Source organism: Rattus norvegicus, chromosome 7 (genome assembly GCF_036323735.1).
Source record: "Rattus norvegicus strain BN/NHsdMcwi chromosome 7, GRCr8, whole genome shotgun sequence".
In the NCBI taxonomy this organism is placed as follows: Eukaryota; Metazoa; Chordata; class Mammalia; order Rodentia; family Muridae; genus Rattus; species Rattus norvegicus.
The window spans coordinates 91,572,952-91,595,932 of record NC_086025.1 but is presented as its reverse complement, the minus strand read 5'-3'; the positions used below and the strand labels follow the sequence as shown (position 1 = coordinate 91,595,932).

At 45.5% G+C, this 22,981-nt stretch overlaps 1 protein-coding gene and 2 non-coding genes across 12 annotated transcripts; 1 reads left to right on the top strand and 2 right to left on the bottom strand.

The window, feature by feature from the left end:
* Positions 1 to 1,952: 1,952 nt before the first annotated feature.
* Ntaq1 (N-terminal glutamine amidase 1) lies at positions 1,953 to 22,117 on the bottom strand. 10 transcript variants are annotated; one of them, XM_039079518.2, is made up of 7 exons: positions 21,846 to 22,113; positions 12,368 to 12,467; positions 10,787 to 10,891; positions 10,638 to 10,688; positions 7,692 to 7,840; positions 6,637 to 6,761; positions 1,953 to 2,715 (listed from the first exon to the last, which is right to left on the bottom strand). In XM_039079518.2, exons 1-7 carry the CDS (start codon positions 21,932 to 21,934, stop codon positions 2,606 to 2,608), a joined length of 729 nt encoding a protein of 242 aa, XP_038935446.1. In that variant the 5' UTR covers positions 21,935 to 22,113; the 3' UTR covers positions 1,953 to 2,605. The 10 variants fall into 10 exon arrangements, 6 of the variants coding, with proteins under 6 accessions (XP_038935446.1, NP_001020195.1, XP_038935447.1 ...); NM_001025024.2 differs by lacking the exon at positions 10,787 to 10,891 and having other exon boundaries at positions 1,961 to 2,715; positions 21,846 to 22,074; XM_039079519.2 differs by lacking the exons at positions 1,953 to 2,715; positions 7,692 to 7,840 and having other exon boundaries at positions 21,846 to 22,117.
* On the bottom strand, positions 14,526 to 14,652 carry LOC120094017 (small nucleolar RNA SNORA11). The gene has a single exon (XR_005487710.1). It is a non-coding gene; the product is annotated as a small nucleolar RNA SNORA11 (small nucleolar RNA).
* On the top strand, positions 19,885 to 19,946 carry LOC120093937 (U7 small nuclear RNA). Its single transcript, XR_005487649.1, has one exon. It is a non-coding gene; the product is annotated as a U7 small nuclear RNA (small nuclear RNA).
* Positions 22,118 to 22,981: the final 864 nt, after the last annotated feature.

The following is a 22,981-nucleotide window of genomic DNA, read 5'->3' as shown; positions in this document are numbered from 1 at the left end:
CAGGTCCTCTGGAAGAGCAGCTAGTGCTCTTCTGAGCCATCTCTTCAGCCCTTAAAAAACATCTTTTCATCACACGCACGCGCACACGCATGCACGCATGCACGCACACAGCTGCAGGCAGTTTCATCTGCCTGATGTGGGTGTTAGGAATGAATGACACATGATCAACTGATAACAACCATCACTCCGAATTTTTAAATTACATTTTTGTGGTTGTTGTTTTTGAAACAGAGTTTCTGTGTGTAGTCCAGGCTGTCCTGGAACTTGCTCTGTAGATCAGGCTGGCCTTGAACCACCACCACCCAGCTAAATTAAGACTTCAAGAGCCAGGTACAGTAGGATCCACTTGCTCTATCAGCCTAGGAAGGCAGGGACAGGAAGACCCTTGGTGCTTGCTGACCAGAATCAGGCAGTCAGTCTCAGGTCTCAGTGAGAGAGTGTCTCAAAAAAATGAAGGTGGACGGTTACAAGAGGAATAGCCCCAAAAGTTGACTTCTGGTCTCTAAATATACACCTGCATACCCACTCCCACACACAAAGAAAAAGAAAGACATTTCCTATTTCTTACATCACAGTTCAATGGCTTCCTATCAGAATCATCCAAAACACATGAACCCAATGGGGAAGTGACAATTCCTAACCTAATAAGATCCCTGAATAAACCAAGTGGTAGAGGACTCCTAGCAAACAAAATCTAAGACCCCTGAGTAAACTGAAGAGTAGAGGACTCCTAGCAAACAGAAAGTTTCTTTATTTTAAAGATTAACTTCCTTTATATGAGTACACTGTAGCTGTCTTCTGACACATCAGAAGAGGGCATCGGATCCCATTACAGATCCCATGTGGTTGCTGGGAATTGAACTCAGGACCTCTGGAAAAGCAGTCAGTGAGTTCTTAACCACTGAGCCATCTCTCCAGAAAGTTTCTTAGGTAGAAAACTGATCTAAGAGCAAAAGGTCAGGCATAATTTCTATAAGAAATTGCTTATTAAAGCTGGTGTGGGAGGACTGCCAAGACCAGCGCAGACTGCACAGGGTTAGGCTATGTTTCCATAGAAACATATGTCTCAAAAAAAAAAAAAACACAACAAAAACCTTTTGTTTTACAGCAGAACCATAAATAAGAGATATCATTACTAAATGTGAAAATCTTTAAATTATAAGACTAAATAGGGGCTGGAGAGATAGCTCAGTGGTTAAGAGCACTAGCTCCTGTTCGAGAGGTCTTGAGTTCAAATCCCAGCAACCACATGGTGGCTCATGACCACAGTAATGGGATCCGATGCCTCTTCTAGTGTGTCCAAAGACAGCTACAGTGTATTCATATACATTAAATAGATAAATAATAATTTAAAATAATTTTAAAAAAGACTAAACTAAAATTTCTCAGGTATCTTCTAACTAATGTATTTTAAAGCAATGTTTTGTTTTGTTTTTCATCTATAACTGAGACATTCTTAGGTATTTCTGATCAAGACTGACGTAAAGAGGATGAGGGAAGATGGCTGTCAGTAAAGTGCTTTCCAAATGAAGAGCTGAGTTCAACCCCCAAGACACACAAAAAGCTAAGCAAGACAGCATGTGCTATAACCCCCATGCTGAGGAGACAAAAGGCAAGAGAACTAGTGTAGAACATCAGTGAGCTCAAGGTTTAGTGAGATAATGTGTCCCCAGAAAGTAAAGGACAGTGAGAAAGATACTTGACATCAACCTCTGGTCCACACACACAAACACACACACACACACACACACACACACACACACACACACACACACACACACACACACACACACATATCATCATCATCATCATCATCATCATCATCATCATCATCATCATCATCATCTATTTCAGTGGTTTGGTACATGCCACGTATTCATGGAGTAACATATTGTCATGGATTCAATCTTCAACACTGCCCAACTCCACCACAGAGAAAAAGCCACAGACTCTTCAAAAACAAAATTAAGTCATTTTTATTTAAAGCTACATTTGTAAATGGGCCAAATAACACTCAGACAAGGTATTGGCAACTTTTTTAAACATTGTAGTCCAAAAAGACTAATACTTACAGCTGATTCAGCTCACAATAGTGTCCCTTTCCAAGCAGCAGAGCTGTCTCTAGAAACGTTTTACCGGTCCCTCTAATGGGCAACAGAGTCTTAGAGCCACAGGCCACAACCCTGTGCTCAAGGAGTTTAGAGTCTAGCCAGACAGGAAGCAGACACAGCAGACCAAAGGAGCTGACTCCAAGTCCACACTTCTAGTTTTACAAAAGCAGTTGCTGGTCTACATCTCACACATTGAAATAAGAAAGCCAGGGAAACATTTTAGTAACCATATACCCAATGTGACACATCATTAATGTCTGAGGCTGGGGACTGACTGATTAGGGTTGGAGACAGAACTCTGGGATAGATCCCCAGGCTGAAAAAAAAAGGGGGGGGCTTATTCATTCACTTTTATTTGTGTTCACTAATTTTCCAATCAAATTTAATGAGAAATATATATACCTCTAGGCCACCTGTACCTCACTGCTCTCTGGAATGGAGGTTGGCTTATTCCTACCCTAGAGTTCCTCTAGTTGCACAAGCTAGCATTAGGCTCAGTAGTTTTTGCTGCTGAACCGATGTACAAACTCAGACAGCGTGTAGACAGCTCCCCATCCTACTGCAGGGTCCATGCTGATGAAGTCGTTCAGGTTCATTTTGGAGTCTAGAAAAGAACATGAAAGAAGCGTCTGCTGAGACAAACTGCAGGTTAGCAGCCAGAGAAGAACCTAAGGGGTGAGGAATCCATTCACATAAGCGGGAGCTCAAGGTCACTCTTGCAACGTTCTTGCTCCAAACACACAGCAAGATACACATCTTCAAGACGCGCATCACATCAGCCTATGGAAGGGTGCCCCAGCACATGAGTCATGGCCACTGATTTACAAATATCAAGGCTGAACAAGAGGGGAAGAAAGGGAACTGTCAACGACTGGGGAAGACAAAAAAGATACGACGACTAAATGCCATACCCCTGAGTTAGATTCTGCACCAGAAATAAGAAATAAGTGAGGGGGCTGGAGAGATGGCTCAGGGGTTAAGAGCACTGATTGCTCTTCCAGAGGTCCTGAGTTCAAATCCCAGCAACCACATGGTGGCTCACAACCATCTATAATGAGATCCGATGCCCTCTTCTGGTGTATCTGAAGACAGCTACAGTGTACTTATATATATTAAATAAATCTTTAAAAAAAGAAAAAAGAAATGAGTGAGAAGCCCCGAAAAACTGAACAGTATTCTCATTAACGTTTCTATGGTTACCCACTACTGTTAACACCAAAGACCTGGAGAGGAGGCTCAACAGTTAAGAACGCACTGGCTGCTGCTCTTCTAGGGGTCCAGGGTTTGATTCCCAACAGCCACACACATGGTGGCTCGCAGCCATGTGTAACTCCAGATCAAGATCTGATGCTCTCTTCTGACTGGCCACAGGATACATAAAACCCCCACACGCATTTAAAAATTGAAAATAAATACATCTTTCTAAAAAGAAAACTTAAGACTAAGGGAAGCTGAAGGAGGGTTATGTAAGAACTCTGTCCTACTTAGCAAACTTTCTAGAAGCCTAAAATTATTTAAAAACAAAAGGTGGTAGAGAGGGTGCACACATAATCAAACTGTCAATTTCCAAGCTTAATGGGCAAGTTACAGGACATTCAAAGGGACAGCAAGGACACAGTCGCAAACAGCAAGCTGTCACCCCTATTCCCAGTGTCTGCAGTATAAACGGCAAGGAAACAGCAATATGCATATTAAAAATACTCTTAAGGGAGCGGGAGAGACGGCTCAGTGGCTAAGAGCACTGGCCACCCTTGCCAGGGACCCAAGTTCAGTTCCCAGCATCCACATGCAACTCACAACCATCAGTAACTCCAGGGGATCCAACACCCTCTTCTGCCCCTGTGTGCACATGCAAGCAAGCTCTCATGCATAAAACAAAAACAACGCTATGCTTTTCTTTCCTTTTCTCTTTTTTAAGAGCTAGAGGCATTGTGGCATACACCTTTAATCCCAACTCTGGGGAGGAAGAGGCAGGTAGATCTCTATGAACTGGTCTACACACTGAGCTTCAGGCCAGCCAGGAATACATGGTGAGATCCTGTCTAAAATAAGTAAAATAGGGCTGGAGAGATGGCTCAGCCGTTAAAGGCTAGGCTCACAACCAAAATAAAATACGTAAAATAAAAGAGTGTCCTCACTTATAAGTCTAAAATAATAAAAGAGAGGAGCTGGAGAGATGGCCCAGCGGTTAAGAGCACTTGTTCTTGCAGAGGACCCAGGTTTAAGTCCCAGCACTGAGATGGTCACTCACAACTCTAGTTTCAAGACAGCCTCTGTCTCAGCACCACGTGGTGTACACACACACACATGCAAACAAAGCATCCATAGTATAAAATAAAGACATCTAAAAATAAAATTTAAAAAATAAAAGGGAAGGGGGACAACAGTGTAATTATATTTTAATTTTAAAAAAATTAAAAATACCTAAAATTTTAAAATAAACAACAAAAAAAATCTTTGGTTTGTTTGTTTTTGTTTTCCAAGACAGGGTTTCTTTGAGTCTAGCCCTGGCTGTCCTGGAACTTGATTTGTAGGACAACCTGGCCTCGAACTCAGAGATCTTCCTGCCTTTGCCTCCCAAGTGCTGAGATTAAAGGCTTGTGCCACTACAGCCTAGCTAACAAATTTTTTTTTAAAGAAAATAAAATACTTTTAAAATGCTTTTGTTTATCAAGAGTTTCATATGATGTATTTTGGCCATATTCTTTCTCTTCCTACAACTCCTCCAAAATCGCCCCCAAAAAACAATATTCTTGAGAGACAGTGCAGGATTGTTTATGTGTGTGTACGAGGGGTTGTGCTTCGTTCACATAGGTGGAAAACAGAGATGGACATCGGTGTCCTCCTTGGTAGCTCCCCACCCATGTTTTAAGAGAAGGTTTCTCATAGAACCTGGGCTTCACTGGTCTAACTAATGTGGCCAGCTTCAGGGATCCACCCCTCCTGTGCTAGGATTAAAGATGCCACCACACCTGCCTTTTGTGTGGGCACTGAAGATCCCAACTCAGCTGGGCTGTACTGGCACACACCTTTAACCCCAGCACTGGGAAGGCAGAGGCAGGCAGGTCTGTGAGTTCAAGGTCAACCTGGTCTATGGAGTGAGTTCCAAGACAGCCAGGGCTATAGAGAAAAATCTCTGCTCCAGGAGACAGGGGGATGGGGGGAGTGTAGATTCAAATCGGGTCCTCATGCTTGTTCGGCAGGCATTTGACCAATCTAGCCATCTTCCCAGCTCGCATTACAGATTACGTTTATATGTGCAGAAGCTAGCTAAAGCTTAGCATGGCACCTAGAGCTACCGGCTGATAAGGCCACATGTGCTATGACCTACTGTGCACTGAGTTGCAAAGAAAAGGACCAAGTCCTGATAAGACCGTGTGCTAATTATCAACCGAGTACCAGGCTGCAGGAATCCACATCTACACAGGAAATGGGTCCCCCGGAAGGCACTAGGTGCCCAGGCTAGCCCCAGGGTACCCAGTCACCTCCCCCCACCACCCCAAGGCACTAGGTGCCCAGGTTAGCCCCAGGGTACCCAGTCACCTTTTCCTAACACAGCTCTCATGGCTGTCATGGGAAAGCTAGGGTAAGACAAGAGGAAGCAATTACAGTTTTTGTTGTGGTTTCTTTCATTATCTTCTTGCTGAGACTTGAGAACCCTCATTAAGAGTCCATGCCCTTCAAATACGTTAGCTGTTTTATGCTTTCTTCCCTAAAGAGCTACTGATGACCTTGCCCTGTTTCTGAAGAATCCTGCATAGCCTACAGGCCATTTTCCTGCAGACCACATTAGCCATGTGATGGGATGATCTCACCCATAACTGGAATGGTGTGAACAATTTACAGTCACAGACAATGTCTCGAAAGCATATGAGTACGGAACAAAAGTAAACAGAGGGAACAGCCTGCTCTGTTAACTCTCAGGGCGCCCTCAACTGGACTACTGCCGAGAAGCACAGAAAGGAAGTGTCACGATAAAACTCTCTGAACATAGGTTTATTACAGGGTTACTAAAATGACACCTCACACACTGGGAGGATGCACCGGGGATTTCTTTTAGCAGTGAATAAAACCCCAGCACAGCCATGTGCTACTGATCCCAGTAGGACACACCGGTGTGTAAACATCCCAGCAGACGTTTACAACAACAAGCAGTTGGCTACTGCCATGGCTTCTGTTCCTCTGTTCGGACTCTCCCCAAGAAGGCTTTTGCCTTCCAGTCCTGTTCTCTGTGCCTTAACTGCTGAATCCAGGAGGTACAGAGGACGGGTACCCTCATTTATCCTCACCACTTGGGGAGCTTCTCCAAAGATGGCTAGACAGGCAGAGGTGGCTCATGCCCTTAGTGCCAGCACACAGGAGGCAGAGGAAAGAGGATTTCTGTGAGTTAGAGGCCAGCCAGTCTGGTCTAGAGAGCGAGCTCCGAGACAGCCAAGGCTACACAGAGAAACCCTGTCTCAAAACTAAACAAGCCGACTAAGAGAGACACAGATCTGAGCAATGAACAGGCAAAGTCACAGCTCACCTCCAGTTTCAATGCAGGGGTACTCTGGAGGGGGCTCTCTCCAGTTCCCACTCGAGTCCTTCATGTGAGACCGGTCAGAAGCAAAGTTCTTCAAGTAGGAGTCAGCACGAACCACTCTGAATTTCCTGCGGGTAAATCAACACACGTTTCTATCAGGGAGTTATCACCGCTGGCAATCCAACTCATTGCTAACTGGACTCTGTTCTATGAGATACACAAGGCTACTCCTGAGTTTCCACACCGATACGAATGCATGCACATGTGCGTGGCTAGTACAAGCGGAAGGGAATGACTGAAACCCCAAGCTGTGAAAATACAGAGAGCAAATCACCCAGTTGTTCTTATTTACACATAAGGGGTCCAGCATTCTAGTAACACTGCACAGAAGGGGCAAAGGGTAGGACTTTTGCTGTTGCCTTGCAACTTTCTTGATTTTGACAACATTGGCCATGCTGACACTCCAGCAACAAGAGAAAAACCCTCAACACATCTGAAAGAAAATGTTGAGCTCATCACACTTTTTTCTTTCTTTCTTTTTTTTTTTTCAGAGCTGGGGACCGAACCCAGGGCCTTGCTAGGCAAGCACTCTACCACTGAGCTAAATCCCCAACCCACACTTTTTTCTTAACACGTGTGTGTGTGTGTGTGTGTGTGTGTGTGTGTGTGTGTGTGTGTGTTTATGGTCAAAGGTAATCTATAGATATCAATTCTTTCTTTCCACCCTGTGAATCTCAGAGATGGAACCTGGGTCTTCAAGCTTGGCTGGTCCTCAGCACACTGATATTTATAATGCCGCCAACCCTTTGAATGACGAGGAACCTTTAAAGCTTTAAGATGCTCTTAAGCTCTTGCATAACAGGCACACCAATAATGCAGAAAGAGGAGGGTGGAGACAGAGGAGAAGGGAGAGGAAGCGCAGAGGGGGAGGGGAGAAGAGAGAAAAAGACTGAGAAAAGGAAAGGGAGGGAAAGGAGGAAGGAGGCAGAGAGGGGACTTCTGTGTAATCACCAAGTCTTACTTCAGAAAATCAGTAGCTTGGTACTGAATTTCCTCACCTCCTAAACTGTGGATGAATGTCATCATCAGACTTAAGGGCATCTTCTATGTAAATGTCGAAAGGGCAGGGAAATGGCAAAATAGTATCAAGGTCATAAATGAAGCTCTGTCCTTCCCTTGACACATGAAGCAGAACGACATGATAATCCTAGGAATAATAATCACTGAGGTTAACCCAGTTAGTGCAGGACGGTCCATCCCAACATCACGGTCAGCACACAGCAGCACATTAGCAGGGAAGCAGCCGTCGGCCTAACGTCCTCTCCTTGTAACTCCTAAGCTAAATGAGAGGAAACACAAAGCCGCAACTCTGAAAAGTGGCCAGTGACTGGGACACGGCTAAACAATCAGTGTGTGACACACTGTTCCGTAACACCCCATGTTCTATAGTTGGACAGAAAAACTGATTGTAGGACGCAGATGTATTTTGTATTATATTTCAAGGTTTGAGCATGTAAAGATCAAAATGTGCATTAAGAAGCATATACTTATTCACATGCATGAATGCAAAAGAAGGCTTCAAAGGTATCTTCTACACTTCGGATCTTCACTACCCATTCACCCTCACCCCCAGGGGGAAAAAAAAAAAAAAAAAAACCTTGTATTGAAGGCTTACTTATCAGGGTGGCAATAGAGAGGCAGTGGAAGCTTCAAGTGGTGAAGCCAGAATGGGTGTGGTGACACACACTTTAATCCTGACACTCAAGAGGGAGAGGCAGGTGGGTCCCTGCGAGTCCAAGGCCAGCCTGAGGTACATGCAGAGTTCCAGGCCAGTCAGAACTACATACTGAGACCTTAAAAACAAAAACACAGTGAAGCCTAGTGAGAAGTGTCCTGGTCACTGGGGGTGTATCCTTGAAGGACATTAGGAGCCCAGCCCTTTCCTCTTCTTCCTCTCCTTGGCCATAAGACAAACAGCTCTGCCCCACCACATGTCTGTGCCTCAGTACAGGCGCAAATGCAGAGCCAAGCAGTCATGGACTGAAACCCAAAATGAGCACAAAATAACCTCTCCTCACCGTGATTCGTCCCCTGTACCATTTACAGCGACAGGAAGTGAGTGGCCCTCCAAACTGCTAAGTAGGGGTTTCCCGAGGTGAGGGCAAGGAAGAGCATGACTTTCCAATTTGTATTACTTTTCTAATTTAAAAAAAAAAATTAAACCAAAAAAGGAAAAGAAAAAACAAACAAAGCAGCCAACCTTTCATGTGCTTGGGAAGGATCTCATCTCAAGGGAGAAGGATAAAGACAGTTCTCACAGCCCTGCTGGTTACAGAATGGAGGCTACCTCTTACTCTCCAGATACAAGGCACTGCCAGCACCAGCTGATGGCAAGGAGGACATAGGACTCTCAAGGGACAGGTATGCAGGCTGGTGCTTCAAACCCAGGAGAAAATGTTGCAGGAGAAAACGCACCAGAACACCCGTTGAGCGTACAAGTGTGCTAACAGCACCTGGAGTTTCCTCAGCGTGTCTCAGCGTGCTAACACTTTCCCTGATGAGATGAAGAGATAATCAACACAGGGGACACTGTGTGCCCAGTGCTCCCTGCAGCTCCAGCTCCAACTGAGGAAAGTAGAAATGGATCTATCAAACAAGTACACTCCCTCCCTTCAGATGAGTTAAGAGCTGCTGCCCACTAACAGCCCCACTTCCTCCTGGCCTGCTGACCAGTTCTCCTCCACCACAGCACTGGTCACATTTACCTACGACTTAGTGAAGTAGGAGATCTTGAGTCAGGGATGACTCAGCAGGAAAAGGGACCAGCCACAGAAGCCTGACAGTTCAACTCCACCTCCAGAAACTCACGTCAAAAGCCTATGGACGTGGTATTAAACATCTACCTGCAGTCCCAGCACTCCTGCGGCCAAGTGAAAGGTGCAGACAGGCCTATAAGCTCACAGGCCAGCGAACCCAGAGCCTACAGCACAGCAACAGAAACAGAAGAAATTCCCTCCACAGAGCAGGCGAGAAGCAGCACTACAAAGCTTCATTCTCACCTCTGTGTGCACCTGCTACACATGCTCGCACACAGGCCACAAACAAATGATAAATATTCAGAAAAATACTAAGCTGGGTGTGGTAGAGACACAGAGACACAGAGAGAGAACAAGAGCAGGCAAGCACACTGAGGCCTAGATAAACTAACACAGCAATTTATACTTTTAATCAGTCTCCAGATACGTCAAACACCAACCAGGCTATATGTAAAAAGCTCCTAATGCTACCTGGGAAACCACAAATTTTTCTTACATTGGACATTTATAAAAATTACTAAAAGCCAGACACATCTCTAAATCCAGCACTTGGGAGATGGGACAGGAGAATTGGAAGGTTCAGGCCAAACAAAAGTACACAGAAAGACCCTGCCTCAGATTCCCTGTGTAATTCTGTACTCGTCGACATTTCTCAACTCCACATACAAACAACCTAAGTGAGCAAATGTTTATCTTGGCTCATGGTTTCAGACTACCATCAACCAACCCTACAGGTTAGGCATAATGAGGGGAGTGACTGTCCATGGCAACAGAAATGGGAGGTAATTGCTCCTCACATGACAACAGACTGGGAGGAAGAGAAAGAGAGAACATGGGTCATAACAAGTAGGTAGAACCTTCAGGGTCCAGCGCCAGTAACACACTTCTACTAGCTAGGCCTCAGATCTCAAGGGTTCCAATCCCACAGAACAGCACTCCCAGCTAGGGGACAGGAATTCAAACACTGTAGCCTGTAGAGGACATTTCATACACAAACCACTATAGATCCCAAAAGAAAAATTTAGAAGAACATACATCCACAATAACATCCTTTCTCAGGAGATCCCTGTATTAACAATTGTCATAGCCTTTCTCTAGTGTCCCTTCAATTCTGCTTTACGACAGCACACTGGTCACTCAGAGGCCACACAGAACAATGCATCAGAGATGCTTGGGTGGCCATCTTACCCAGATCACAGGTCCATTCTCAGGTCTTGCCTGCTGTTTCCAAATAGGTACCTACAAAATATAGGACATCCGTGAGTTTCTTCAGATCCTGGTCGGTCCTCTAAAGCAGTACACTGATGAGCAATAAACTATTCAGAAGTGGAAAGTACTTGCTGCTCTTGCAGAGGACCCAGGATTTGTTCCCAGCATCCACATGGCAGCTTACAAACATCTGTAGCTCGAGTTCCAAGGAATCCAACCCCTTCTTCTGGATTCTGTAGGCACAGTGCACACAGGGTACACAGACACATAGGTAGGCAAACACCCATACCTGTAGTCTCCCCAACCCTTCCCCCGAAAAAAACCAATCAAGCATGCTTGCACACACCTTTAAACCCAACACTCAAAAGCAGAGGCAGGTGTCTCTCTGTGAATTTGAAGCCAGCCTGGTCTACTTAGTAAGTTCCAGGCCAGCCGAGACTACACAGTGAGACCCTATCTCAGAAACAATAATTAAGTTAACTAAATTAAATTTAAAAATCAAAAATGTTGGGTCTGGAGAGATGGCTCAGTGGTCAAGCTGCTCTTCCAGAAGACCCAGGTTCAATTCCCAGGACCCACATGGCGGCTCACAACTGTCTGTAACTCTAGTTCCAGAGGATCTGACACCCTCACACAGACATGCATGCAGTCAAAACACCAATGCACATGAAATAAAAATAAGTAAATCTTTTTTAAAAAAATCAAAGTGTTTATGTTTCTAAGCAATTAATATCAACGTGAAGGGATGATGTCCCAATCCTAAGTGTTAGCGTCCTTCAGGAGAGAAGACTGCAGTGCCCTCCAGAGAGCAGGAAGGCCTAGACTAGGAGAAAGAAGGCCAGGCAGGGTCAAGTCCTGCCTTCCCGTTCAGTTATCCTGAGACCTCTCTGCATCTTTCCTTCTTCATATTTTTTTGTTTTGTTTTTCGAGACAGGGTTTTTTTCTGTGTAGCCCCGGCTATCCTGGAACTCACTCTGTAGACCAGGCTGGCCTCAAACTCAGAGATATGCCTGCCCCTGCCTCCCAAATGTTTCAGCCACTGTTGCCTGGCTTCCTTCTTCGCCTTTTTTTATGTAGAGAAAGTTAGCAGACATGGCAGTATGAGGCTGCAGCCCCAGCCTTGGCTACATAATGAGTGTGAGGCTGAAGTGCTGAGGTAACATGAGCTCTGTCTCTAGAAACAGAAGTCATTAAAATAAACCTGGCCTATTTCATAGGACTTTTATTAACCCCAAAGATGGCACAAAGGGCTGCATCTAACGATTCACGAAAGTTTACTACAGCTCTATTTAAACTACAGAGACAAACCTTTACTTCAAATCTGAGTCAGGCGGCTCTAATAACACAATTTTTAAAAAGCTCTAAGCCATACATGCAGCGTGCCTATAATCCCAGTTCTCAGAAGGGTGCCTCAGTCTGTGGCCAGTCTGGTCTACACAGTGAGTTTCAGGTCAGCCAAGGTCTATACTATGAGGCACTGTCTCAAAAAGGAAGGAGGGGAGGGAATGTAATCTGCATAAATACACCATCACACGGTTTGTCACCTAGAGTAAGGGACTAAATACTTCTAAAGTGAATCTAAATGAAACTAAATGTTTGAAAGGTTGCTGCTCCAAAGTGTATGTTAGAACAGCACAGTGTCTGCGCTGTACTTGGCTTCTCAGGTCCCCCTGAGCCTCACCTCATTCCGTCATCACTTACCAACTTACCATCTTCTTCTCATTCGATATGAAGACAGCGTAGCACTCCTCCAACAGATACTGGTTGTGTGTTTTGATGTATTCACAGAGCTTCCAAATGTTTTCCTCACTGAAACAAAATGATTGCTTAATCAATATAATTACAAGTGAACAGCTGTCTTTTGGATTTAAACAAAAGATGGGTGAGGATATAACTAGAGAAGACCGTAACCGCCTCATCTGACAGCTGGTTAACAGGTGGCTTTGGCACAGCCAACAGCTGCTAGCCCACCTGTACTGGGTGCACACGTGCAGAGGGCCCTTTCCTACCCCAGGAGGCTGACTGAGGCCAGTAAAAACTATGTCAGGACTCCAAAAGCTGAGAAACTCTGGAATCCCAACTCAATCACCACCAGGCAAAGCAGCTATGCAATTCCTTCCTGGCTTCTCCAAACCCTGCTTTTCTCCTCTGTAAAATTCAATCTTACGCCACACTGTCACCTTCCTCAAATCCCAGTACTTGGGAGACAGATCTCTTCCAATTCAAAGCCAGATAGGGCCACATAGTAAGGACCTGTTTCAAAAATAAATAGGGCTGGAGAATTGGCTTGGTGATTGATTAACCATGCCTACTGCTCTTCTAGTTTAATTCTTAGCACCACATCGCAGCTTACAACTGCCTGTAACTCCAGCTTCAGGGGGATCTGACATACTCACAAGCACAAACTCACATACACACTCACATACATATATGAAATTAAAATAAACTGAAAACATTTCCATTTTAAAAAATAAAAAAATCATTTTAAAAGTCCTTTTAGGAGCTGGACAGTGTTGGCACACGTCTTTAATCCCAGCACGGCAGGGGCAGGGGCAGGGGCAGGGGCAGGGGCAGGGGCAGGGGCAGGGGCAGGGGCAGGGGCAGGGGCAGGGGCAGGGGCAGGGGCAGGGGCAGGGGCAGGGGCAGGGCAGGGGCAGGGGCAGGGGCAGGGGCAGAGGCAGAGGCAGAGGCAGGGGCAGGGGCAGAGGCAGAGGCAGAGACAGGCAGATCTCTGGGTTTGAGGCCAGCCTGGTCTACAGACTGAGTTCCGGGACAGCCAGAGCTTTAAAAAAAAAAAAAAAAGGTGGAAACCGAAATTCATCTTCCTATGCTCTGCTCTATCCCAGCCAAATCTCTCCCTATGTGACAGGCAATTAGCTATGTGACATAGTCAGAACCTGCTTAAGCAATGCTCAGGGTATCACACTGAGCCTCCTTCCCAAGCACAGGCAAGCACAGGCACTCCTCCTAGCTGACTTCATGGCTCAGCCTCTGGGTCCCTATCTGTATGTAATGAATCAGATACACCTCTGCTCAGAATAAGCCTCATGAGCGCTCTGCTGGCCCTATCACTCACTGTTAGAGCCAATTTCTACTCATCCACACCTCACTACCTGAGAAAGACAGGAACAGCATGCAGGAAATTTATGAAATTATAGTAAACAAAAAGTATTACAGAAATGTGCTTTTTCTTTTTTTAAAAACTATTTATGCATTTATTTTATGTATACAATTACACTGTAGCTGTCTGCAGACACACCAGCAGAGGACATTAGATCCCATTACAGATGGTTGTGAGCCACCATGTGGTTGCTAGGAATTGAAGCAGCCAGGGCTGCCAACGGCAGAGCTATCTATCTCTCCAGCCCTGAAATACGCTTTTTCGATTACATTTAAAGAGAGAGACACACACAGAGACAGAGAGACAGACAGAGAGACAGACAGACAGACAGACAGAGACAGACAGACACAGAGATTTTTGCATGTCACAGTGCATGTGTGGAAGTCAGAGAACAACTTTTCAGGGACTGTGGGTCCCAGAGATTGAACTCAAGTCTTCCAGTTTGCTGGCTGGTAACTTTAGTCCCCCTTACCCCACCTACACTTTTAAGAAAGATTCAGGGAGGGCAAACTAGCTCAGAGGGTAAAGGCTAAGCCTGAGACCTGCGTGCGCTCCTGGGTATCCAGGAGGAGAAGAGAGAACCAACTCAGGTCCAGTCGTCATTCCTCAGACCACCCATGGACACTCACTCATGGACCAACTATGCTCTAGACATCGCCCTGCAGCTAAATGCTGGAACACTTCCCCCATACCAAGTCCTGTCCCACTGGTTTCGCCTGGAAGCTATGTGGATGAATAGGGGAGACAGATGTAGGGGATCCAGTCACAGAGAGGAAACTGCTTGTGCCCCTCATTACAATGGTCCCAGATTCTTCTTGGGTGCGTTGTAAACAGAGAAGCCACTCTTTAGGCCCTCTGCTCTGAGCACACCCCATAAAATGTTTATCCAAGTTCTGAGAAGACATGTGTTGGTCTGGTCTCACAGGAATTCTGAACTTAACCAGGAGCATCTTCAAGGGCATGAGATACACATCACAGCTAAGTGCTTAGATCATGAATTAATGCCTACAGACCAGAGGCATAGAGGCAAAGCACCAATTATCCCAGGGGGTCCATTAAAGGTGCATAAAGACAGCAGAGGAGGAGTCATTAGTTCAGAGAGATGGGGAAACAGCTTAGGTACAGGCTAGCAGTTTCTCCTTTTTGCCTTGTCCCCGTCTCCATCCTGAAGGTGGTTTGGAGTTAAGGCACCGTTCAAGAGTCTACAAACAGCATTAGCAGGCAGAACTCATGATATGGCTTGAATATACACTGCCCGATATTTCTCAAATTTCTGTGAATGTTACATAGGGAAAAAAATAAAATGTGGCAGTAGTGGTGATACACGCCTTTAATCCCAGCACTCAGGAGGAAGAGTCAGGTGGAGCTCTGAGTTTGAGGCCAGTCTAGTCTACAGATAGAATTTTATGACAGCCAGGGCTACACAGAGAAACCCTGTCTCCAGAAAACAAATAAATAAAAAACTAAATAAAAATAAAAAATGAGGGCTGAACAGATGGCTCAGCGGTTAAGAGCACTGGCTGTTCTTCCAGAGGTCCTGAGTTCAATTCCCAGCAACCACATGATGGCTCACAATCATCTGTAATGGGTTCCAATGCCCTCTTCTGCTGTGTCTGAAGACAGATAGAGTGTACTCATAAATAAAATAAATAAATAAATCTTTAAAAAAAATAAAGTTAAATTAAAAATGAAGCTAAAGGTTCCTTTTTTTAAAAGATTCATTTATTTATTTTATATGAGTACACTATAGCCATCCACGGACACACCAGAAAAGGAAATTGGATTCCCATTACAGATGGTTGTGAACCACCATGTGGTTGCTGGGAATTAAACTCAGGACCTCTGGAAGAACAGCCAGTGCTCTTAACCACTGAGCCATCTCTCCAGCCCTAAAAGTTCCTTTTTCACTAACTTATTTTGAGACAGGATCTAACTGTGTAGCTCTGGCTGGCTTGTTGCCACATAGCCCACTATGTAGACTAGACTAACCTCAAACTCAGAGATCCTCCTGCCTCTGCCTCCAGAGTGCTAAGATTAAAAGCATATGCCACCAAACTCAGTCATTAATTATATTCCATAACACAACTAATACAAAGTTGAGGAATCTCATGAAATTTTTGTTGTTTCGTATTTGAGACAGGATCTGGCCTAGAACTTGCTGTGGAACGGAGGCCAGTCTCTAACTTGAGGTTATCGTCCTGGCCTCTGCCAGAGGGAGCTGGGATTGCAGCCAGTGTTCTAAACAGCTTAGGCCATCTCTCTAGCCCTGCCTTTCCATGAAATGTTTGATGTTAAGGGGGTTGGGAGTGAGGTCCTTACATTTGGAAATGCTGGGAGCTACAGTAGGAATAGAAAGTACTCTGCATTTGCCCAGGCCCTGGAATCTACTTAACTGTTAAATGGAAACTAAAACAGGGAGTGGTGATGATAACATCTCCAGGATATCAGTTGATCTTATCCCTAGCAAAAGGGCTACGAAAGCAACAAAGAGCTGAGACTGCAGCCCGCGTAACCCATGAGCTGAATTTGGAGAAGCAGACACAGTGAAGCACCTAGCCCAGGGCAATGTGAAATGCAATGTAAAGTGCTGGGGGCGGGGTGTGTGTGGGAAGTCCTCAATGACAATGCTAGACAAACTCAAGACCCTTTGGGGTTCAATACTTAAGCACTGGGATAGGGATGGGGAGGAAAACCTGCAAAACCACACAGTCCCACACATCTTAGCTACCATTCTCATCATTAAGTAGGATCTGGAAAGAACAGTAACATCTAACAGAACACAGACTGCAGAAGCAGCATTTATTTCAAGACAGAAGAACTGGGAGAAACAATGCAGTTAGGTGTGCCTACGGACAAGCCAATCACAGCAGGACAAGGTCTAGAGACCTGTTTGTCACAGCTGGGGGGTGGGGTAGGGGGCCTGGTAACAGCATCTATCTCACACAGGACAAAAATGCTATAAAACACACTAAAAGAAGAATTGATATTCAAAATGCCAACAAGTCAAGGCTAGGAACCCTGCAAAAGGGAAGAGAAGGCAGGTTCAAAATGAAGTTGTAAGGACGCAGGCCTGGGAAAAACAAACCGGCTAGTCTGTGGTGCTCAGAAGCAGACTCTGTGGTCTCTAAGTCTATCCCACAAAATATGATCAGCAAGCCTGGCATGGTGGCATGGGTTTTTAATCCCAGCACTCAGGCAGGTATGCTTCTGTGAGCTGGAGGCCAGCCTGGTTTACATAGTGAGTTCTTGGACAGACAGTAAGATCCTGTTTTATAGGAAAAAAGGGAGGAAGGAAGGAAGGAAAGAAGGAAGGGAGGGAGGGAGGGGGGGAGGGAAAGAAGAGAGGGGGAGATATGGTCTGGAGAGATGACTAGGCAGTAAAAAGCACTTGTTGCTCTTCCCAGCACTAAATCCAGACTCTGGGATCTTCTTCTAGCCTCATGGGTACCAGTGACTCATGTAGTATATGGACATATATGCAGTATGAAACCAGCAGAGTGTTATTTCCCCCGTTGCTATGGCAACATCTTTTAGGGTTTTTTGTTTGTTTGTTTTCTGGTTGAGACAGGGTTTCTCTGTGCAGCCTTGGCTCTCCTGGAACTAGCTCTGTATACCAGGCTGGTCTTGAATTCATAGATCCCCTCTGCCTGCCTCTGCCTCTGGATCCAAGGCATGTGCTACCACTACCCAGCCAGCAACATCATTAGGAAGGGTCTAACTCAGTGGGGAAGGCCTGAAGCAGCTAGGCACACTGTACTGGGAGTCAGGGAAGCTGAGAGATAAGCTCGGCTCTGTTTCTCCTTTTTATTCAGGCAGGGACATCAGTCCACAAAATGTTGCCCACTTTTTGGGTGGCCCTTCCATCTCCATTAAAGCAATCTAAAATCTCCCTCACAGACAAGCCTACACGTTTATCTCCCAGGTGATTCTAGATCCTGTCAAATTGTGTCAAATCAACAATATCAACCTTCACAGAGAAGTAGGCAAACAGGTCTATTAGGAAGCAACTGGAACAGTCGCCATGACGGCAGAGGAGAGCTCAGCTGCAACTCAGGAAGCCAAAAAGAGATCACCTATTTGCGGGGAGCACATCTGGAGTTTACTTTGTCTGACTTCTTGCTTGTGGTTAATCATGAGTGAATCTGCTTACATCTGTCTCTGTGCGTTCTATCCTGCCAAGTCGTTAGGCATACGTCCTTGGGAGACTTGTCCAAGCCTAAAGGAAGCGGTCTTTAGTCAAACATAGATACTGTGTACCATAAAATCAACACGTAAGCATTTGTGGTCATTGTTTAACTTCCTGGAATTGGCCCCACTTTCTGTTGCTGTGAAAATACAGCGGCTGCTGGCATGGCATTGAGCAGCCGTCCTCCCATATCTATCTCTTGCATCTTTTTTTCTGCGTTTCCTAAAATCATCCTCACTCCCCTAGTGGCGGTTCCAGTTTTGACTGACAAAAGGGTTGGCTCCAGCACCTAGTGAAGAGACGCCCCTCCTCCACCCAACTGCTCCATTCCTTTTCACCATAGCCTTTACTACTCCTAGAAACTCTCGCCACCATGTGTATCCTTAGAGCTTCTGTACAGTCTGCGTTCCCTGCCTGAAATGACCTTCTAAACAAAGTGCCTATGCATTTCCCTCAGATTTCTGTTCAGCATTACCTCATCAACCATGTTTTCCCTCAGTAGCCTAATATAAAGCAGGACCAGCCACCATCTTCCCTCTCATCCTCTTCTCCTCACAGCCCTGACTACCAGACACGCCTTGCCTTTGTACAGCTGTCTGCTTTCCAACACTGAAACATAAGAATTGGGAGATCCTGACCTGCCAGATCTGGCATGGCCTTGGTAGGACAGAATGCCACGATTCCTGCTCCTAGGACAGGGCTAGCAGGTTGGGCATAATGCTTGTTTGTACAACTGTGTACATTTTCACACTCCCCTGAGGAATGGCCTACCAGTCAACGTTAATGACTCTGTGATAATCAGAGACAGACAAGACAGTCTGAGTCCAGGAGGCGAAGGTGTGGCTAATGTCTCAACAAAAAGGTAAACACTGGGACCTTCGAGACAACCCTTAAGGCTGTGGAACAAGAGCCCTAAAAACATGAGCTCAAAAATATATAATTTCTCGGGGCTGGGGATTTAGCTCAGTGGTAGAGCGCTTACCTAGGAAGCGCAAGGCCCTGGGTTCGGTCCCCAGCTCCGGAAAAAAAAAAGAACCAAAAAAAAAAAAAAAATATATATATATATATATAATTTCTCAACTACACAAAAAATTTAAGTATGCAATATGAATTGTATAAAGGAGTTTCACAGGTCTAAAGGAACAGAGGCAGCTATACTACGTGCCAGCTTGTTGGAAAGATACAGGCAGATACAAACGCAGGCAGATTCCTGCGTTCAAGATCAGCCTCAGACAGAGAGAATTTAGGTCCAGCTGTGGTCGGAACGGTAATCTCAGGACAAGGTCCCACCTAGCCAAGTTTACAAAGGCAGGCGGATCTCTGAATTCTTTTTGCAATATTAAAAAAAAAAAAAAAAAAAGGAGGGCTGGAGAGATGGCTCAGTGGTTAAGAGCACCGACTGTTCTTCCCGAGGTCCTGAGTTCAAATCCCAGCAACCACATGGTGGTTCACAACCATCTGTAATGGGATCTGATGCCCTCTTCTGGTGTGTCTGAAGACAGCTACAGGGTACTCATATATAATAAATAAATAAAATATTTTTTAAAAAAAAGAAACAAAAAGTGCTTGCTGTCTCCTAAGAATTCAGGGGTTGGGGTCACAGGATTCATAGGGATCAAAAGGGAACCTGGAATAAATAATGGAATTGATATGCAAATTAAAAACTGGGCTTTTGGTCTTCATGAAATAAGCAGTAGCAGTTCTTAGAGAGCTGAGCTGTCTGGAGATCAAAAACAGCTCTTCAAGATTTTTTTCTAACAGGATTTAGAACATGGTGGGAAAATCCAAGAAGGGTGAACCCAACTCTTTCAGAATTTTTCATAGCTCTTTTAGAATTTTTTCTCATAGGATTTATTTAGTTGACACAGCTTGTTTAGGAATGTTTTCCAGCAGCTATCCAGAGAAGGTTGTCTGAAGAGCAAACATAGCTCTTTTAGAATTTTTCCCCCGCTGGCTTTCTGATCTTGATCAGAAAACCCAAGAATTACTTTTCAATTTTTTCTAACAGGATTTCTGACTTTGGTCAGAAAATCCATGAGCTATTCAAAGAGCTTTTAGAATTTTTATTAACAGAGAGAGCTGTCTTGAGCAGAAAGCTAGCTGTCTCAACTGGAAGGTTTTCAGAATAGCAAGAAAAAGCTGTCTAGAGCAGAGCACACAGAGTGGTCTGAAAGTTGTCTGGAGCAGAAAACACACACACACACACACACACACACACACACACAGAGAGAGAGAGAGAGAGAGAGAGAGAGAGAGAGAGAGAACGAAAGCCCAATCTAGAGAGCCATCTCAGCAGAGGACAGCAGCTTGGACCCACAATTTGACTTTGAGTAGTTTGTTGGGGTTTTTTTTTTAAGATGTATGTATTTATTTTATTTATATAAGTACACTGTAGCTATCTTCAGCCACACCAGAAGAGGGCATCGGATCACATTACAGAAGGTTGTGAGCTACCATGTGGTTGCTAGGAATTGAACTCAGGACCTCTGGAAGAGAACAGTCAGTGCTCTTAACCACTGAGTTATCTCTCCAACCCCCAAGTAGTTTGTTTTCACTGATCCCAAACACCCCTTTTAGAAACCAGGACCTAGCTCCTTGGCACTGCCAGGAAATTTATCCACATTCTTTACTGCTAAAACCTCAGTGCACAGACAGAATCAACCAACATACATTTCACATCCCAACAAAATATTTACTGAATAAATGAAAGATACAGAAATGCTCCAGATAAAAACTAGCAATGGAAACCAAGTGGAGCAGATATACAATGCAACAGCTAAAAAGCAAAGACTTCCAACCACCATGTAGACTCCAGATCTCATTCCATCACTTAGTTGTGTGGTCAGAGGCAAACCACAATCATTCTATGGTTCAGCCTTTGTTCTGTCAATAACTACCATAGAACCTGTCTCCAAGACATTGCTCTACCATCCACTCTCTGTGGACCCACAATCTGTGGGTCGTGGGGTTAAATATCCGATATTTACATTATGATTCATAACTGTAGCAAAATTAGTTGTGAAATAGCAATGAAATTTTTACAGCTGTGGATCACCACATGAGGCTCTGTATTAAAGGGTTGCAGTGTTGGGCAGTTGAGAACCAGAGCAAGCAACTGGACTTGGGTTAAAGTGGTCACGGCTGAATGAATGTTAAGTTCTTAGTATCCTTGGTAGAGTGAGGAGGAGTATGTTTACATGATCCTGAGATTTCTTCTGGGTTGGGGAAGCAGTCCCTACACAAAAGGAAGGTGAGGCCTGGGAGCCAAAAAGCCAAGGTGGACAGTGTTTGAGCTGCAGAGGTAGCCTAAGGGCACTAACCTCACAATCCTGAGGTCTTGTGTAAAACAGCAGCACCCTTTTGTGCCTCAGAGTTCTTCAAAGCTGCGATCACAACAGAGCCTACCTCTTGGGGTTACTGTGAGCTTCAACTGAGTTAATTTACACCGTGCACCCAAAACAATGTTTGGCATATGGCAAGGACAGTGCAAATGTAACCATTATCATCACGCCAGTTCGGTGATCAGGATAGCCAGTTGCATGGACTGGGTTTCCGGCTACCACAAACTCTGTGTCTCCATTGTCTTTAAAATTAAAAAGACCTCTATTTCAACCCGAAACAACACAGACCACAACAGTTACCGTAGGGTCTCCAGTCTAACTCCGCTACCTCGTCCCTGTGCACTAAGACGCCTCAACTCCACCCCACAGCCCTCGCCCAGTTATGGAGACCAGAAATGCGTTCCCCAACCTCCTCATCCCGGCGCCAAACCCGGGCAGTGTGGGCCTGCCGCGCTCGGAGCAGGACCGGGAGAGGAACGCATTGGTGGCGGCGCGCGAAGACGCGCAGATTCCCGGGGACCGCGCCCGCGCTCCCTCACCAATAGCAGCTGCTGTAGACACATGCGTCCCGCGTAGGGCAGGCCGGCTGGTACTGCGAGGCCGTGGCGGCGCGGCTGTCCCCCTCCATGACCCGAAACTGTGGCTCACAGAACAACTAAACAACCCGCTAGCCACAATTGTTGCCAATCTCCCAAGCGGAGAGGACAGGAGTGTAGACTGCCAGGACAGTTTCCGGGTAGAAGAGCCGGGAGCCGGGAGCCGGGAGCCGGGAGCCGGGTGGGCGGGACCCAGTGCAGCGTAGGGCGGAGCCCGGGACGACGAAGACTGCGTGGTTCCGGATGGGCGGGACTGGGAGAATGAGTGGGCGTGGGGCCTAAGGTGGGGTGGGGCGGGACTGCTGGAGTGGCGGCTGGGAATGCGAATCCTCGGACACCAAGAACTGTGTAGTTCTTGCTAGGTCTTACATGGTGGGTGGAGCCTGGGGCTGAGTAGGATCCACTCAGAGGCTTCTCTCGCCTCCGACCGAACGGTTCTTGAGCTGCGCTGCGTGGACCTAGTCGCCCTCAGGTGGAGGGATTGCTTGTGTTGTAGCAGTGTTAGGTATGAGTTTCCGGATACCCCTATTCTCCAGCTAAGGTTGCCAGCTGTATGAAACCAGAAGAAACCCTAAAGTAAGAGATTCTTGGGCATGACAGCTGAAGCTTTAGAAGTCGAGCAGGAACCGAGAAAGAGGGAAAGACTAAAATTGAGCGAGTGCATCCAAATCTGACCATATTGTATTTTAATTTCTTTTAATCTGGATGTGTGTGTGTGTGTGTGTGTGTGTGTGTGTTTTAAAGAAAAAAGTTTTAACCAGGTGTGGTGTCGGATAGTCCTTGCATCCTTGCATGCAGGAGACTGAGGCAGGAGGATTGCTTTGAGTGCAAGGTGAGCCTGGACTACAAAAGAATTTTTCTTTAAAAAAATTTATTTAAAGAGTCTGGATAGCATGTTGTGTTAACCATATTTATTTTCAGAAGGAAAGACACCAAATTGCTAAAAGTGTTTATTCAGGGTGAATGAAGGACACAGAGAACTCTCTGTAGACATCCCAGTTTCCTGTGTGTGCTGTAAGTGCTCAGAACGTCCCTGCAAAAACTGAACCTCTTAAGATTGGTTTATAGGCCACCCAGAC